The following is an 18,834-nucleotide window of genomic DNA, read 5'->3' as shown; positions in this document are numbered from 1 at the left end:
CCGAATGATACATCACATTCTTTTATTCTCTTTAAAAGAAAAACACAAAACCATCTTCTTGTCAGCAGTAATTTGCCGTATTGTGGAATCTCCTTCCACCATCTCTCCATTCTTGATTTTTCAAGGAACAGCTTACTTTTAAACACTAATCCTAGGACGCTCCTATAAGCATTTTATTTTTAAAAAATCCTTTGCTAAATGAGGTCTTGTTCCTGCTTCCCTTGAAGTCTCTGGGAGTTTTGCCATTGACATCAATAAGAGCAGAATTGGTCCATAGCAGCAAATTCTTCAAATTTCTCTCACCAAGTCATAATCCTACACTATATTTTCAACAAGAGCTCTTATATCTGAGTTTGGGCTCAGCTTGTCTTGGCTGGCGCTCCAAGTGATGATGATGATTTTAGATAATCTTTTAGAATGTTTATAAAAAGGCCTTTTTTATGAACCATTTCCACTATGAAACTAGATTACAAGTCAATTTTCAGTTAGTGCAATTTGTTGAAACAGGTAATTATGATAAATAAAAAAATACATTAAAAAAAACCATTTACAAGATATCCTTGGAGATCTGCTGTATTAATCTGTACCTTCAATTAATCCTGATTATAGCTTCAGCAGAAAGAACAGCGAGTCACTTACACCTTCTGACTAAGCTTTTGGTAGTCAACACATTTAACTGTGTTTACAAATTTATAAGCAACATTAAAGATATTTTCTTAACTTGTATTTTTCCCACTAATTCAGTGTTTTTTAGACACAATTTACACACAAGTATCAGAAGCAACAATTTTTAAAAGTCCTATCTTACTCCATGTCAGTTTTTGCAACAGCAGGAATAGTAAATACTGAGGACCAGACACTCATCTGGTTTAAATCAGCATAGCTCTATTAAAGTCAGTGGATCTATATTGATTTACGCTAGCTGAGGATCTGACCCTATGTGTCCTTACTCCGTGAATAATAAAAGGGGCAAATTCCCCAATGAGGCTTTTCTTAAAAACTGCTGGCACAATGCATCACCCATTACCATTTAAGTTCATATGATCATTTTACTTCATGATCCTTTTATTCATATGTTAACATTTTGAAGAGGAAAGTTCTATAAATACACATTGCATAGCCATGCACTTATGAGCACATGTAAGAGACAGCGCCATACTGTGCTATCAATTCTTTAGCAGAATCCCTTAGTGAATTCTGCGAGGACTTAAGCTGAAAAATTGATGGTATGTTGTGGGCTGTACAGTTTAAGTGCAACTTGTATATGTGCACATGCACACAGATATACACATTACTGCTTACGTGACTTGTAGACTGCAGGGAAAACCCTTTTTAAACAGAAGCAAAGAAACTTATTGTGAAAAGTAGATTTTGCAGTTTTGAAAGTCTGGGCTGGCACTCCAACAATTTTCTGATTCCACAAGGGAGCAAAACTTATATTTAATTTTTGATAAATCTTGAAATATTTAACCAAAAACATCTGAACTTGCTAAAGTTTGTTTTACTTTCATCCAGTAAGTATACTAATGGCAAAATATATAATTATTTTCTTCCAGTATCCATTTATTTAGTCCTCTGTTTATTATGAATCATTTCTTGGCAGAAAGAAAATATACAGCTGAGTTACACATAAAAAAGCTCTTAGTAGGAAACAAATACAACTGGTAATAAATAGGTATTTACAAATATTGAAATGCTTCATCCAGGATCTGGTTTAATAAGCCTGATGCGTGAGACTGTAGAAGTTTTATGGATTCAACCATATAATTTATTTTTTAAGTTGTTAGTATTTTATTGCATGTTTAAAAAGCACATATAAAATATGCATAACAGGAGACAGTTGTCAGTTCAAAAATTATGTACAAACATTTTGGTTATTTGACTGTTATGTAGCCCCAGATTTTTGAAGATGGTTTTAGGTTTTTCAGATTTATTTAACAATCAACAGATCAAAGTTTGCTGTCACTTAGATATGTGGCACTGCACTGATTTCATTGGGGTTGCACATGCATAACAGAACAGAATTTATCCCTATATCTATATTCAAGAAAGCGAGCTGTGTTAACTTTGAGAAATAAGCCATGTGATCTGAATCTCAGTGTAGGTAAAATTGTGACCATGGGCCCAATTCTGAGAATCCTTCTGTGACTAGTCCTTGCTTGGGTGAGTAGTCCCATTTAAGTCAACAGGATTACTTTCAAAAGCAAGGGCTACTCACGTGAATTAGGTTTTGCAGGATTGGTCCCCATGTGAGGATTATGATCAATTAAATATGCAAGTCTTTTGGATTAACCTAATTAGTGTTTGTAATTAGCTTTGCAGGGCAGGTGGAGGAAAGAATGCCTTTGTACAGGGGACGGAATAAAAGAGATCTGAGGATATCCTTCCTATGAACATTTTTTATAACTACATTCCATTTGGTACAGTCTGATTCATTTCAAAGGCAAAAAGCCTGCTCTTCAGAAATATCCTTATGAGCTAAGGATAAAAGCTATTTTAAGAGGGGATGGTTCCAGACAGAGGGTTAAACTCAGAGGGACAGGAAAGTCCATAGACCCCCACCTCCCCACATTTCGGTTTGAACATTCATCCAAACTCAGTCTTTCTCCAATTAGATTTTTTGCTTGTTCTGTTTTCTTGAGAGCTTAGAGCAATGCAAATCACAGTGCTCTAAAAACGTTGCATTAGAGCTTTTGTGAAAATCATAGTCCTGTCTATAATCATAGACATACTATGGATCAATCTGCTACTTTTGCCTGTTTTATTTTTTTTTTTACAAAGAGTGAAAAAAAAATCACAAGTTGCAAAAAGATTCATCCTTGTGTACTTCCAATCCTTCACCAGCCACTAAAGCCAAAATATACTGAGCTGGTGTTGATGTTCCCACCTGTTGTAATCCTGAAAAGGAATGATCCCAAATATTTTCTCATAGGGGCAATGATTTATGTGAACTAACATTGTTAATTTGGTATCTCTTGTTTTCCTTCTGCAACTGAAAACTGTCTGTTTAAAGAAATGTGCTAATATCTGGTTGGAATATTGAATGTGTACCAAGGGTTTTGTTTTTTGGGACGTGGGAGTGGGTAGGGGAGGGAGAGATGGAAGGGAACAGTGGGGAATAGATGGCTAGAAAGAATTAGTTTGTATAGTGCTGGGAAGAGACATTCCATGAATAATGCAGAAAACGGAACTATGAGAGACATTTTCGGGAAAAGATTGCTTTGTGGGCTAGACAACTTCATTTATTCTAAAGAAAAGGCAACTCACACATCTTAGCAAATCAGTAGGATTGGCCCAGAAGAATAGGTTAAATTACTTCACCTCTCAGCTGTCTCTGATCTTTGGGGCCCAATGCACATCAGGCCACAATGAACAATTGGGTAGCCTGACACTAATTTAAAACACAAGCTCAAAGTATTGGTTCTCTACTTAAATCCATTACTGCATCTATCTGGAGACTTTTTGTTGATGCGTTTTTACATGTGCCAAATAAAGTTAGCAAAAAGGACATACAGCACATGCCAGCTGTAATGGTGCTCCCAGCCTCTATACTATATTTATTATGTACATCATATATAGAAAGGGACAAATACTATGACAGAAACACATCCATGTGTGAACAGAGGTTCAGAGCAAGTGAGAAATAGGAATATGCTCTATTGAGGAAATTAAGGACAAATAAAACTCTTGCTGAGCTGGTCTTTTTTTTTTTTATTATTATTCTGCACATTTATTTGAAGCAGGAGATGCTGGATCCAATGTTCATTGATATAAGTGGGAATAGCTCCACTGAATTAAATGGGCACTAGACTTGGTCCTAATAAGAGTTTGGATTGTATTTTTGGAGGGCATTTACAGAAAAAAAAGTAACAGGAAATGTATCAATTTGCTGGCTTGGCTGTTAAATTTCAAATACAGACAGAACCTAAATGATGGTTTCTGGGAACATGTAAAACTTTTAGTGTATGTTTGTCTGTGAGAAAAGTTTATGCAGCTTGTGGAGATTTTTTCCCCCCCCCTCTTTGTGGGAAGCTAACATTTCTGTAGCTCCTCTATCATCTCTTCACTTGCCAGCTTTCTCCACTAGCAACTCCCCTGTGTGCAGAATAGCACCAGAAATTCCCACAAAAGCTTCCAAAGTGTTAGTTACCACTGAAAAAGGAATGATTCAGTTTAATAGGTATAATTTGGTACATGGTTTTGGTCCAGTAAAAACCACACGTTGTAAGGGTAATGGACTGTATGCACAGTATACAGATGTAGTATACGTAGGTCACTGAAGAATGCTTTATATTATTAAAAGAAAGGCCGTTTGTACTGCCTAATGTTTTATATGTCTCTTGACAGGTGGAGCTTACTGGCAATAGCATTTATGAGTATATACATCCTTCTGACCATGATGAGATGACAGCAGTGCTTACAGCACACCAGCCTCTTCATCCTCACCTCTTACAAGGTACTTCCAGGAGATGTGATCAAATTTCAGCTGAAAAGCTAAATAAGAAAGCTGCATTCAACATGGCAAGCTTATACATTATCCGGTAAAGCTTCGTGTACACAAATGCAGAATGGGTACCAAATTGATACTGCAGCTCAGCATTTTGGCTTGTAGCAGCATAGGTAATAAGCAGCACTCCTAGATTTATTAGTACCATTCATCCCAGAGGATCTTGGATCATTTGCAGTTTTAAATTGCAATTCAAACTTTACACAAGGATCATTTCATCCACCTCTGTTACGTAGCCACCTCTGAGGTAGGACATTGCAGCTGCATTATACAGTATTTTAGGAGAGGAAGTGAAGAAGAATACGTTAGCCAGTAGAAAATATGAGGACATATCTCAGTGCAATTTGTTAAATTTGGAATTTGGCTATGACACCAGAGGGAATACCCTTTCCTTTATGAAGAATGCAATGGGTTCTTTAATAACTGCAAGCGGTCATGACTTAGGTTTGGTGTCTTACTGAAAAGATAGCATCTCCAGGAGCAGATTTTTTCCCTAACATCATACTGGGGCGTTGATTCATTACCAACTCAGAAGGAAAGTGTCACCTACTGAATCACCAGAGCTACTTCTTGAAGCATGCGGCGGTATAGCGGGGTACTGTGTACTGACCTAGCACAGTACTGCTTAGGGTAAAGTTTAGTAAGCAATCAGGTGTTTCAGAGGAGAAGGCAAAGCACTGTATTGAAATACACAGCTCAGACCGGAAACATCTAGTCCACAGTGGGCATGTTCACAGAATTAACACAACTATTAGCATCGTCCTGCACTTATTAATATTACATCATCTCATTAGCATAACTACTGCCATACTAATAATGTGATACCTATGTTTACCCTATCCCTTTTAGCTAATTTACTTCCCCATGACAATACTTTGAACTTTAAAATAACAGAACCGTTTCAGATTCATCATGTTTAATACATTTTGACATATTTTTCAAAATTGCTTAATCATTCAGTTATAGCTTGTTTCCGTCCTGTCAGTATTGGATTGGTTTTCTCAGGACATGGCTACTAATAACATGGCACACTCCAGGCTACTTATGTTGCAGTTCTACTTAGAACTGTACTGTTTTGCTTATATGCGTATCTGTGAAATCTCTGCACCTGGGGATCTTGACAGTGACTCTGTCTGTAGTGACTCCACCAGAATGAACAGAGGTCCTTGTGTACACTCATCTGTTCCTTAAGGAATCAAGCTCTCACTATTTCCCCCCCCCCCCCCCCTGTGTTGATGGGTAGCTGGGCTGTCTCAGGTATTTCAAGTAAATCTCAAGTATCTCTGGCTGTCCATTTTCTCAGTATCTGTGTGGATGTAACAACACTAGCTGACTTCCAGCTGTAACTGTCCATTCTCAAATGGGCTAGCTGCCCAGCTATCAGGCTGGACAGTGGTGTTGTATTTATGTCAAAGTACAGTTTGTTTAATTCTCTTTCCTCCGGTTGCAGTTGTACATCTTGTACTTGCTCAGGGCTTGAGTAACTGAACTTCTGTCAGAAGTGAGGTTGTTGTGTGTCTGACCATTTGCATAGGTTCTGGGGGAAATAATCCTCTTGGTGGACTTTCAGGGACCGATGTGTATCCGTCATGTTTAGATTTCGTTAAGAGATTTTTCTCTCTCTGAATAGCTTGTAGGCAATGTGTTGTTCTGTGGCTATTTTGGCAAGGAGGTTGTGAGTTCAGATGAGGAGGCCTTCACAAATTCTTGAAAACCAGCATCCATGGTCATGTATTCCATGCCTGGCTGTGATATTTTGGGGAATCTGCTTGTACAACTTATGAATTCTGGTTGATGGTGTGAAGCTCATATTATGAAAATGATTAAAATTGTATCATCTGTGTGGATGTTGAATCCCCCATTTGCTGACAGAGCCATAGAATGTCTATCTCAAACCAGGTCCAATGGAGAGTTATTAACTTTAATGACTGTGCTCTGGACTGAACAATGGGTATATGAAGGAGGCTGACTGAAGCCTGTCTGGAGGGAGGGGTAAGTGGAGAGAGTGGAAAATTCCCAACAGGAAAAAGGTGATAAAACAGGGAGTTAAAAAGGACTCACTGAAGGAATTTTGGAAGGCTTTGGAGGAAGTTTGAGGCCAGCGAGAAGAAGAGACAGTGGGGGTCATGGGGGTCAGGGAGATCCAGTTTAACGGTGGGGCCAACCAAGGATAGAGAAAGCTAGCTGGGGTAGAGAAGGCTCCGTGTTCCTGAAGAGAAGTCATCAGCTTCAAGGGAAGGATTCTGGACACCCCAGACGGGTACTCTGCCCAAGCCAAAAAAACTCTCCAGGGTGGCGAAGGAAAGCTGAGGCAGGGAAATGCATGAGGGGCATGGATCTGTGTATTTCTTATACTTCTAAGAGTTTGGTGTTTTAGGATCCTGTGAAAAGTCTTTGGGTCTGTTGGCGCCACTAGCTCATACCCCAGAGGAGGTAAACTGTAAACCAGGAGGGCTCACACTTCGGTGAGATTCTAAGGTGAGCAAGAGCTGCTGGGGAAGTTTGAGGTGGGAGATGACACTAGTTTCAGTTTCTAGGCAACTGGACTGTCAAGTTCCTACTGTCAGACACAGAGGTTTACACCTGGAGTGCATGCCAAGGGAGAGAGTCCTAAAGCCAGGAACGGTGCCTGCACTTTGCCCAAACCCAGCAAGTTAAAAGCACATGGGATTAAGCAATTGGAACTTTTCACCGCAGTCTGGTCAGTGTCCAACATGGGGAGCTTGACTCAATCTTACACTTGCCAACTTTATATGGGTAATCATTTATCTGGTGAGCGTGTTAGTTGTGAAAGCTCTATGAATTTAGAGTAGTGATAAATTAATAGGAATTAGATTGTCAAATTCAAATAAATCCTCTCTTAGGCTCAGTCGGGTAGAGCTAGGATTTCATGACTGTGGCTTTTTTTGTTTGTGCTTGTCTGAATCAATGTATGTAAGCTCTTATCTCAGTCCCAAACAGGATATCTGCTGTTCCTTGCTTACATTTTTCTAGACCTAGATGACTGGTGCTTTTTTTTCCAAAATAACCTCAGGTTGAGATCTAATTGTGCTCTTTCTTTGGGCTATCCTTGTAAAAAATGTTAATTTCAATGTACACACAGTTCTTTGTGTTTCAGTGTGGAATTCTGCTGATTTTGTAAATAGCACCATAATAGACACATGCCTCATGGTGAGTTACATACCTATTTTCAGGTGGCAGGTGATCTCTTTATTGCTCTGCTAATGGCATCTGCTATGTGCAGCTCCTTACCAACTTTATTTTCCACATGAAGATGTTTTAGCATCATACACTGGATTCTAGGTGGTGCTAAAGATGGAGTTTTTACCAATCATTTGCAAATTTGTTTAATCAGCTTCTATATGGATATTTTCTCTTTCATAACCTATAATGTAGTAGTGGAAATTAAGATGAACAGTTGCCAACATCTTATTTGGAATCTAAGCTTTTTTTTCCTCCTGTGTTGCTTAGGGATCTTGATGCAAAAGCCTTCCTGCAAAAGGCATGACTGTAGGCCTTAGGACAGTGTTTGCCAAATGGTGAATCATGACCACGAGTGCGTTCATGGGAAGATTCTAGATGGGTCATCATGTCCAGGGCCAGATTAACCCATCACTGGGTCTTGGCCTAGGCAAACTTACACTTCTCCCCTTCAGGGCAACTGGGCCAAACCAATGATGCTGCGACACTGTGCGCTAGGTCACAATGCCTGGAATGGAGAGTGCGGCCCAGGATCATGGGACAGGAGCCACGGGTGCAGCGTGGGCTCGACCGCCCCCCCACTCCACAGCAGGCCAGGACTAGGGTTGCTGGGCCAGAGCTGAGGGTGGGTCACAAAAAAATACAAAATGGAGCTGGTGGGTTGCCTGAGTGAAAGTTTGGGAACCACTGCTTCAGGACATGCATCTGGCTTAGTTAAATCACATTTTAAAACTGATGGAATGGTGTTTATTCTTTAATAGATCCAATTTGCTGGTTTACATTTGTATTTTCAATGCCTTTATGGACTCATTAATTATTGAAGTATAGAGTGAAATCCTGGCCCCACTGAAGTGAAGGGAATTTTTGTGATTGACTTTGAAAGTGAGGATTCCATCCAATCAGTGAATTTTGCCATATAGTTTATTATTCAAATAAACTGCTGTTGATCTTCTTTGACTTCAAATAAATCCTTGGTGTAAAGGGCATTTCCACTAATGTGTTTATGGTACCTGAATTAGAAATTAAAGCTACTTTTATCAGTTTATGTCCCAGTTATTTTTGACTCTAAATTCAGTTTTAGTCATTTCCCTTCTCTTTAAAGCTTGCCCAAGTTGTCAGGGTACCTTGTCCAAATAAAAAGCTCTCCATTATAATTGTGGAGAGATTTACAAGGTTTTAATCTGTAAAGTCACTTTTTGAAGTTTCCCAGGAGCAGAACTAGTTCCATACTGCAGTCATTTCAATTAATAATACACCTCTACCCCAATATAACGCGACCAGATATAACACGAATTCGGATATAATGCGGTAAAGCAGCGCTCCGGGGGTGGGGGCGGGACTGTGCACTCCGACGGATCAAAGCAAGTTCGATATAACGTGGTTTCACCTATAACGCAGTAAGATTTTTTGGCTCCCGAGGACAGCGTTATCGGGGTAGAGGTGTATCTAAAAGTCACTAGCTTACAGCCTCGCTTAGGATACCTCAGTGGTTTGAGCATTGGCCTGCTAAACCCAGGGTTGTGAGTTCAATCCTTGAGGAGGCCATTTAGGGATCTGGGGCAAAACAATCTGTCAGGGATGGTACTTGGTCCTGTTGTGAAGGCAGGGGACTGGACTCGATGACCTTTCAAGGTCCCTTCCAGTTCTACATTTCTATGATTTAACTTTACTTGTCAAAATATATGTCCCACATCTAATACTCAGAACATTATCCAGTGAAAACTAGTTTAACCTGCCAAAGGAGCAAAAATATTCTACATGATGTAAATCAAGCCATCAAATGTGAACATAAATATCTGTACTCTTCAATTCTTCTTAGAGATATGTGGTCCCTATGTGGATGCGAATGCACAATAACTGTTCATAGTAGTGTCCGTTGACCTGCATGTGTGTCGACTGTGTGGTGTGTCTGAGGCTTTAAGAGGCTGTGCAGGTCGGCGCCGCTCCAGTTCCCTCTTACTACCACATGGCCAGAATCAGAACCCCTGTTCTTTGGTGCTCTTAGCTTGCTAAGAGAACTATTCTTCTACATTTTTTCTTTCATATATAGTTTTTTCTCTAGTTGTATATTGTTGTCCATCACATTGATGGCCAGTCAGTTAGATCTCCACCCCTTTGCACTTTCCCTTTGGGACACTTACCCAGCCCAGGGACTATGCCCCAGCAAGCCAGGTTTAAATACTGTGCTTCTTGCCCCCACTCCTCCTCCATGAGCACCAACGCTGTCTCTATTGTCTGGGCGAAGCCCACGTTGCTGCCCACTGTTCCACCTGTCGCTCCTCCCGTCCCATATCTGGAAAGACAGAGAGCTTCAGCTGTGCAAGTTGCTTATGGAGGAGGCTATGTGCTCATGTGTGCAATCGGATCTGGCACCAGCAGATCTGTTGGAGCGCTGCCAATGAGCACTTTCATGGGACCTTCCCACCCAGCACCACCGTCTCATCCGCCCAATCCCACTGTGCACACAAGAAACACAGGCATGGATGCCAGGGCGGGTCCCCAATGGGGACCGCCTATAAATGCAGCATAGTCTCACTGCGCATGCAGGTTGGGTGAGAAGTTGCGCGTTGACCCGGATGCTCCTGCTCCAAAGAGCTCTCATGCAGACTGGATGTCCAAGCACCACGCTCTGCCAGCATCGCCTTCAGCCCTAGTGACTGGCCCGCCGCTGTCACCTTTGGCACCATCCACACCACCACGACTGTCTGGACTTTCCCACTCAGTCCCGTGCACTCCAGGACGCCTGTCCCCTTTGACGCCAATGGCTGAGCTGATGCTGCCGTTTGGTGGCTCTCCTCTGTGCTTGGACCCTCCGGCCGCTCTCGGGCCTCCATCCCCTTCCACGGAACCTCTCCTGCTCCTGGACTTCCTGGCATTGTCCCATCCTGTGCTTCTGGTCCCAATGGCCTTGCCTTTGCTGGACCCATCTTCGGACTTGGACTGGTCTTCGGACTTGGACTGGTCTTCAGACCGTGACCCTGCCTTCTCACCGGCATGATCCTACAGCCTGGACCCCAGCAGCCAGCCTTATCCACCGGCCTATGGCCCATTTGCCTATCCTTGTTTCCCTTACCCACGGGGAGCACTGATGTTCGGCGACCCCTATGCTTGGCCTTACTGGCCTGCTTGGGACCCATACTCCCAATGCGCCTGCATCACCGTCCATCCCCGACCCACATTGTTCTGTCTTCTGCCTACGAGGGCCCTCAGGACGTTCCCGGCACCATGGGCTCTGTTGGCACCTCTGGTTTCGTCGCCCATGATGCACTCATCCCTCCCTCCTTCTCTTCCTCTCCCCCGATGACCATGTGTAGTACCAGGCCCTGCTTCATCGCATGACAGCAGCCCTCAGTCTGCCCGTGGAGGATGTCTGGGGTCCCCAGAACCAGTTCCGGGACATCCTGCAACCCCCTGGACCTTCCCGTATCACCTTGCCCATACACAATGCCATCCTCCAACCCACACAGGCTGTTTGGCACATGCTGGCCTCCTGCTCCCCCACCCCTAACTGGGCGGAACAACAGTACTTTGTGCCATCCAAGGGCCCAGACTTTTTGTTCACACACCCTCCACCTAACTCCTTGGTGGGCCACGTGGCTACGGAGCGTGCCTGCCAACAACATTTCAAATCTACCCCCCCACAGACTGGGGGGTGAAGAAACTCAACCTTCTTGGGCACAAGGTCTATTCCACTGTGGGTCTTCAGTGCCGCATCACCAGTTAACAGGCCAACCTGGCTAAGTACGACTTCCTGGCATACACTAAGTTGGCAGACTTCCAGGCCTTCCTTCCCCCGGCAAAGCAGCAGGACTTTCAAAGTTTCCTGGATGAGGGCAAGCTGGTTGCCAAGGTGGCCTTCCAAGCCGTGGTCGATGCTGCCAACACAGCGTCCTGGTCCCTGGCTTCTGCGATAGTGCTCTGCCGCGACTCTTGGCTGCAGTCTGCCGGGTTCCCAAAGGAGCTTCAAACTACACTTGAGGACCTCCCCTTTGACAACCATAAGCTTTTCAGTGATAAAACCGATGAGACCCTCCACTCCCTCAAGGATTCCCAGGCCACCCTCCGGTCACTGGGTATCTATATGCCAGCCCCGACCCACAAGCAACATTGGTCATCCTTCCACCCCTGCCCTCAGGCCACCTGCCAATCCGAGCCGTCTCATCACCACCCAAGCTCCCAGCGGCCCCGATCTTCTGCTGCCACCACCTCTGCCTTCTCGCAACGCCCATCCCGGCAGAACTTTTGAGTTATGGGTCAGAGATATAAAGTACTAGCCTTTACCCTGTGGAAAATAATACATGAGAGAGGGAATCATGAAAGAAACATGATGATCTTTTCTAAGCTCATACTACAAGAAAAATATAAATACCCATATTTTAGTAGCTGCCTTCTTTCAGAAGAGATGAAAGATGAGCTAGAGCAATGAAGATGGATTTCATATTTTCACCCCAAGGATAATTAGGGTTGCATAAAGCTAACCATAATTTCACAGAAATGCTTGGAGAATCTTGTTTTGTAGTCATGTGCAATATGAGTGAACAAATGCATAAATTCATTATCCAAAATAGCCAGATGCACTTCATTTACTGCACCATGACATTTATCCTGTTTGCAACAGTTTAAAAAAAAAAGAACAAATCACCAAATTATAAACAGGCCATTTTATTTTTAAACAGTGCTCAAAGTCAGACGGATTGTCTAATGTACAAGCTAAAGAAGGAAAGGGGATAACTGAAATGACACACTTTGTGGAAACTAAAATAGAATATATTTTATTTAAAAAATTCCAGAAACAATATATTCTCTCTAGAGTTTTCTTCATAATGTGTTGCTTGGTTTAGGACCTGGCCCTCTTGTTGCAAGGTTGGTGTTCAAATTGGCTTTATGGTGGGTTTTACATTAACTTCTTTGTGATTTCTCATATGAGTAGCTGGAGTCTATTCAAGCACACTGTACAGAGTTCATTATAGCAGACACATGCACAGGATAATGTGGCAGTATGAAGAAATATGAGTGAAACAGAAAAGGCTCCTTGAATTGCAAAAGGAAAACCTGGAATTTAGTAAAGTTTCAGGTTTAAAAATAAACTACGATAAGTCTGAAATTTGGGACTTTGGTAGTGATCTCAACTTGTAAAAACCATAAATGATAAATATAAATGGGTGACTACCTCATTAAAATAACCTAGGAATATATCAGAAAAGGCGGGTTCTCTATAATATTAATTATACTCCTCTGATTAAGTTAGAACACATGTAGAAAACTGGTCAAAGTCTCACCTCTAGGGAAAATTGTAGCAGTAAAAATGATTCTTACCTCAAATCAGTTTTGTCTTCCATACACTACCAATAATCATCCCAGGGAACATCTTGATGATTGGCAACCCTGCCGAACAAATTCTTTTGAGAACACAAGAAGCCAAGAGTCAAACAAACAGGCTACCCTACAAAGACCTTGGCAAGAAGGAGGACTAATGCTACCAAAAATTAAAATATTATCACCCAGCAAACCAAAGCAGAAATTTGCTGTATTGGATAACCCAAAAGAGCGAAAGAGTGTGAGAACTAGATGGAACAGGCTTAGTGTTCTACCATCAAACACCACATGACTCCTTGGATTAAGACAACCTCTAGACCGAAAATATTGTGTCTATAATAAGGCTGTCAAGCGATTAAAAAAATTATTCGCGATTAATCACGCTGTTAAACAATAATAGAATACCACTTAAATATTTTGGATGTTTTCTACATTTTCAAATATTTTGATTTCAATTACAACACAGAATACAAAGTGTACAGTGCTCACTTTATATTTATTTTTGATTAAAATATTTGCACTGTAAAAAACAAAAGAAATAGTATTTCTCAATTCACCTAATACAAGTACTGCAGTGCAATCACTTTATCATGAAAGTTGAACTTACAAATGTAGAATTATGTACAAAAATAACTTCATTCAAAAATAAAACAATGTAAAACTTTAGAGACTACAAGTCCACTCAGTCCTACTTCTTGTTCAGCCAATTGCTCAGACAAACAAGTTTGGTTACAATTTGCAGGAGATAATGCTGCCCGCTTCTTATTTACAATGTCACCTGAAAGTGAGAATAGGCGTTCGCATGGCACTGTTGTAGCCGTTATTACAAGATATTTATGTGCCAGATGCACTATAGATACATATCCCTTCATGCTTAAACCATCATTGCACAGGACATGCGTCCATGCTGATGACGGGTTCTGCTCGATAATGATCCAAAGCGGTGTGGACGATGCACAGTCATTTTCATCATCTGAGTCAGATGCCACAAGCAGAAGGTTGATTTTCTTTTTTGGTGGTTCGGGTTCTGTAGTTTCCGCATCGGAGTGTTGCTCTTTAAAGACTTCCGAAAGCATGCTCCACACCTCATTCCTCTCAGATTTTGGATGGCACTTCAGATTCTTAAACCTTGGGTTAAGTGCTGTAGCTATTTTTAGAAACCTCACATTGGTGCCTTCTTTGTGTTTTGTCAGATCTGCAGTGAAAGTGTTCTTAAAATGAACAACATGTGCTGGGTCATCATCCGAGACTGCTATAACATGAAATATATGGCAGAATGCGTGTAAAACAGAACAGGAGACATACAATTCTCCCCAAGGAATTCAGACACAAATTTAATTAACGCATTATTTTTGTAATGAGCATCATCAGCATGGAAGCATGTCCTCTGGAATGGTGGCCAAAGCATGAAGGAGCATACGAATGTTTAGCATATCTGGTACGTAAATGCCTTGCAGTGCTGGCTACAAAAGTGCCATGTGAACACCTGTTCTCACTTTCAGGTGACACTGTAAATAAGAAGCAGGCAGCAGTATCGCCCGTAAATATAACAAACTTGTTTGGCTTAGGGATTGGATGAATAAGAATAGGACTGAGTGGACTTGAAGGCTCTAAAGTTTTACATTGTTTTGGTTTTGAGTGCAGTTATGTAACAAAAAAACGTACATTTCTAAGTTACACTTTCACAATAAAGAGATTGCACTACAGTTCTTGTATGAGGTGAACTGAAAAATACTATTTCTTTTGTTTATCATTTTTACAGTGCAAATATTTGTAATAAAAATAATATAAAGTGAGCACTGTACACTTTGTAATCTGTGTTGTAATAGAAATCAACATATTTGAAAATGTAGAAAAACGTCCAAAATATTTAATAAATTTCAATTGGTATTCTATTGTTTAATCACAATTAATTTTTTTTAGTTAATCACGTGAGTTAACTGCGATTAATCGACAGACCTAATCAGTAATAATATATAACCACCCTTTTCTGAGAGCAACAATAGAGGCATGGGATAACAAAAATTAAGCCCAGACCCATCACCTCTAATGTCCATAGTACATAACACCAAATTCAACCCTAATAAAACTCTGGGAAACTTTAAAACCTGGTATTGTAGTTGTATTACAAGAGTTAGGCAACTACTCAGAGACGTTACATTCAGATAATATGAAGAAAAAAATCAGCTTGCAAGAAATACAAAAGTTCCATTGTACTGTACCAATAGCTGCAATTGCAACATTTTTCAACACATCATCTTAAAGGTAAATCTGAGAAAAAAATTAACAGTGAAAAATTACTTGTCACTATTATGAAGCACAATGATCTACTTTCCACCTTATAAAATTATTTTCAGTTTTTGCTTAGAGAAAACACACTTTTCATGAAGAGGTGGAATGCAGATTTGTGCAAGGGAATTAAGGATGAGGATTGGGAGAGAATTTTGAACAGCAGTCCCTATACTTCAATATAGACATTCATAAAAGAAAACTATGTTAAAGTCATCTATGGTACAGGCATGGGCAAATGCTGAAATGAGTGTTCTGAAGTGGGCTGGTTTCTTCACATATGGTGGATCTGTCCAAATATTCAGACACTTTGAAAAAGAGGTTGGAAACTCCTTTAAGGAGATGACAGGTGTTTTTGTGAATTTTCCCCAAAAGTTCTGTGTTGTATGACAGACACAAAGAAACGATTACCCATTTGATAGTTGCAGCAAGAATCATAATTGTAAGGTGGTGGAAGAGATGTGACTCCTCTAAATCAATTGACTCGTCCCAAAAAGTATGGGAAATACGAGTATTAGAAAAGCTGACCCATCAAGTCAAAGTTCTACAGGGAAGAAGATAAAAACTTGGTGGAATTTCCCTGTAGAGAATCGTTCCCCACCATGAAACCTGAGAGATTGAGAACTTTTTATTTTTAATATTGAGGAAGGGAGAAATTGTTAAACTTCCACCTTACTAGTTTGCCACTGCCCTATTGTTACAGACTCATGAAGGCCAGGCTATGTGTTGGAACTGTTGTGTACACAAAACCTATTCTCGATAGAATTGTAAAGTTAGTGCTACAGAAATATTTCTGATAAAATTTATTGGCTCTGTTGCTTAAAACCCTGCTTCCACTTCCACAAATGATCTTTAGAAAAGAACTTGTCATAAAAATTGCTGTTCATCATCCATCTGGGTGTTTATGTGGCCCCCATCACCATCTGTTCATTAATGGTTGTGAAGTTATCCTCACATCCCTGTGAGGGAGGAAAGTATTGTCCCTATTTTACAAACAAGGAACTGAGGCAGAGTTAGTGACTTGCTCAAACTCACACAGGGAGCCAGTACCAAAGCCATGAACTGAACTCAGACCCACCCACATCCCAGGCCTTAATCCCAGGACCATTCTTCCATCAGAGATGCATACTGTATAGCTTCCGCCCACCTATTTGTGTATATCATTATTTAAACTTGATAGTAGATATGCCAGTTCATTAAAGTGCCTATTGTTCCCACAAGAAACTAATTTGCATTAGTAAGATAAATGGATAATTCCAATGTTTTGCCGGAATTCCAGTGCAATTTAATATTATTGTAAAAAATCCTAAATTGGCCTTTTAAAAATATTTTATTGAGCATTAAAAGTAAAACCATAATTCTGAAATAATACAGAGGGTGGCATTTTGGCATGAAGTGACAGTAAGTTGTAAGGAAATTCTTGGGCCTTCAGTTCAATGAACAGGAAAAGCAGTTGATTTGGAAGGCTGATGATACTAGGTGAGATTCAGTGTGTATTGCATTTTTTCCTTTAAGCATAGCTCTAACATGAAATGTGCTTCCTTTTTCTGCAGATGTTTTCTAGGATTTTTAAATAGAGTATAATGCAGAGAGTTAATAGTTTCTATGTAGCATCTGAGGCTAAAGCAACTGCAGGTGTTAACTGGGTGACAGGTGCATAAAAATACACAGCACAAAATTTGCAGTAAAGACAAATTAAGACAAGTTGTTAGAACAATATACTAGGGGCTAATCCAAAGCCCATTGAAGTCAATGGAAAGACTCCAATTGACTTCAATGGGCTTTGGATCAAGCTCTAAGGCTGGGAAGAAATCAATGTGTTGAAACTTACCTGAAAACACCTTTCAAAGTGCCCATTCATTGAAGTACAGAGTGAGATTCCTCTGCTGCTTCTGTCAATTCCTGCCAAAATGGTAGTTGTGACACTGCACCCCATATTCTTCGTGGTGATATTATTATTATATGATTATAGCATAATTATGATGTATCTTATGCAAGATAAGTCATGTGAGGTGTAATTGGAAAGATTATGATTTGCTGAATATGATTATCTTATTTGTATGCATGTATCATTTTTGTATCTGAAGCTATAAATATGACTATATATCGGTACTTCAAATGTAGTTACACCTGGGTAACGCCCACCACAGAAGATGCTTTCAGTCGAGATAGTGGGTGGGGAAGGGCCTATTCAGGGTAATGGGCCATCAGGAAAAACAACAGGCCTTAGGAGAATCTTTTCTCCCAGCTGGGGAGCCTTCCTGAGAACACTCCAAACAGCCTGTACGTAATGGCTGCTATGACTCTACAAGGACATGTGACCAGGTCACATGATTCTGGACTCCATCTTGGGATGTCAGTATTTTCCCACAAACCGGTCTGGGAACCAAATTTCGAAACAAAGGGTTCCCGCTGTATGCTAAAGCTATATAAGACAGGGAGTGACATCATCTGGGGTTCTTCACTCCCCACACAAGAAGACTCCTGGAAACACCTGAGGAGCAAAGACTGAACTGGGGGAAGTGCAGGACCCAGGATAAAGGGATTTCTAGCCTGTGAATGGAACACTTGGGGATTCCAAGCTGTAAAGCAAGTGCAGCTTGCCCCTTAAAAATCTGCAGCCTGCTTGTATCATCTCTTAGGGTGAGAATCTGCTAATTCATATCCAATCTATTTAGTATATTAAGCTTAGTTTGCGTTTTTTGTTTATTTGCTAGGTAATCTACTTTGATCTGTTTGCTATCACTTATAATCACTTAAAATCTGTCTTTTGTAGTTAATAAATGTATTTTATTTTTAATCCAAACCAGTGAGCTTTGACTGGAGTACTTGGGGAAAATCTCTGCTTGGTTACCATTGTTCTCTTCACATTGAGGGAGAGGCGGACTTGGTATTAAACCCAAATACTGGCCAGATTTGACCAGGGCAGGACAGTACTGCTCTGGGGTCCTAGGCTGGGAAGCTGGTGGTTAGAGACACTGCCTGTAACTGCAGCTAAGTGAGTCCCTACCTGTGTGAATGCTGGTGAAAGTGCAGGCTGGAGGGCTTTGCATCTTGTCACAGCAGCACAGTGTGAGAGGGAGCCCAGGCTGATGGGTCAGAGGGCTCAGTGGTACCCCAGTTCCACATGGCACCCTGGGGGGAACCCATCACAGTAGTGTTCATAGCAAAAGGTTAAAACTATTGACTATCTTTGGATATATTAGAACTGCAATAGGTATTTCTCAAAAAAAAATTGCTACATGAGGATTTTAAATTTTTAAAAGAAGATATTTATGCACCTGAGCAGGGCTTAATTAAAAAAATCAGTGACTTTTCCATTAAAAACATTTTTCTTAAAAACTTCTCTTAAGAGGAGTCTGCTTGTTGGTGCCCTGAATAGGTAGCAACTTTATAAAGTGTCTAGGCTTGCAAGTTTTTGCCCAATGACTGGCAGTGTACGGTGAGATTACAACATGAACTTTCTGATAAGTTTCCTATTCTTTTGCTGCTTCCAAGATATTGATCCATGGTTCACCTGT

At 40.8% G+C, this 18,834-nt stretch overlaps 1 protein-coding gene across 1 annotated transcript in view; it reads left to right on the top strand.

Annotated features, from left to right (window-relative positions):
- Positions 1-18,834, top strand: part of LOC113406577 (single-minded homolog 2-like) — a 70,715-nt gene that overhangs the window by 20,122 nt on the left and 31,759 nt on the right. The window contains exon 4 of the mRNA XM_026651963.1: positions 4,348-4,456. Within this exon, the coding sequence (XP_026507748.1) occupies positions 4,348-4,456 (109 nt within the window). The remainder of the gene's footprint in view (positions 1-4,347; positions 4,457-18,834) is intronic.

The sequence above is a fragment of the Terrapene carolina genome, unplaced genomic scaffold, assembly GCF_002925995.2.
Source record: "Terrapene carolina triunguis isolate 2854851 unplaced genomic scaffold, T_m_triunguis-2.0 Scaffold31, whole genome shotgun sequence".
NCBI classification, from domain to species: Eukaryota; Metazoa; Chordata; order Testudines; family Emydidae; genus Terrapene; species Terrapene triunguis.
Note: the sequence above shows the minus strand (reverse complement) of the source record. Positions and strands in the feature narration are given on the sequence as shown.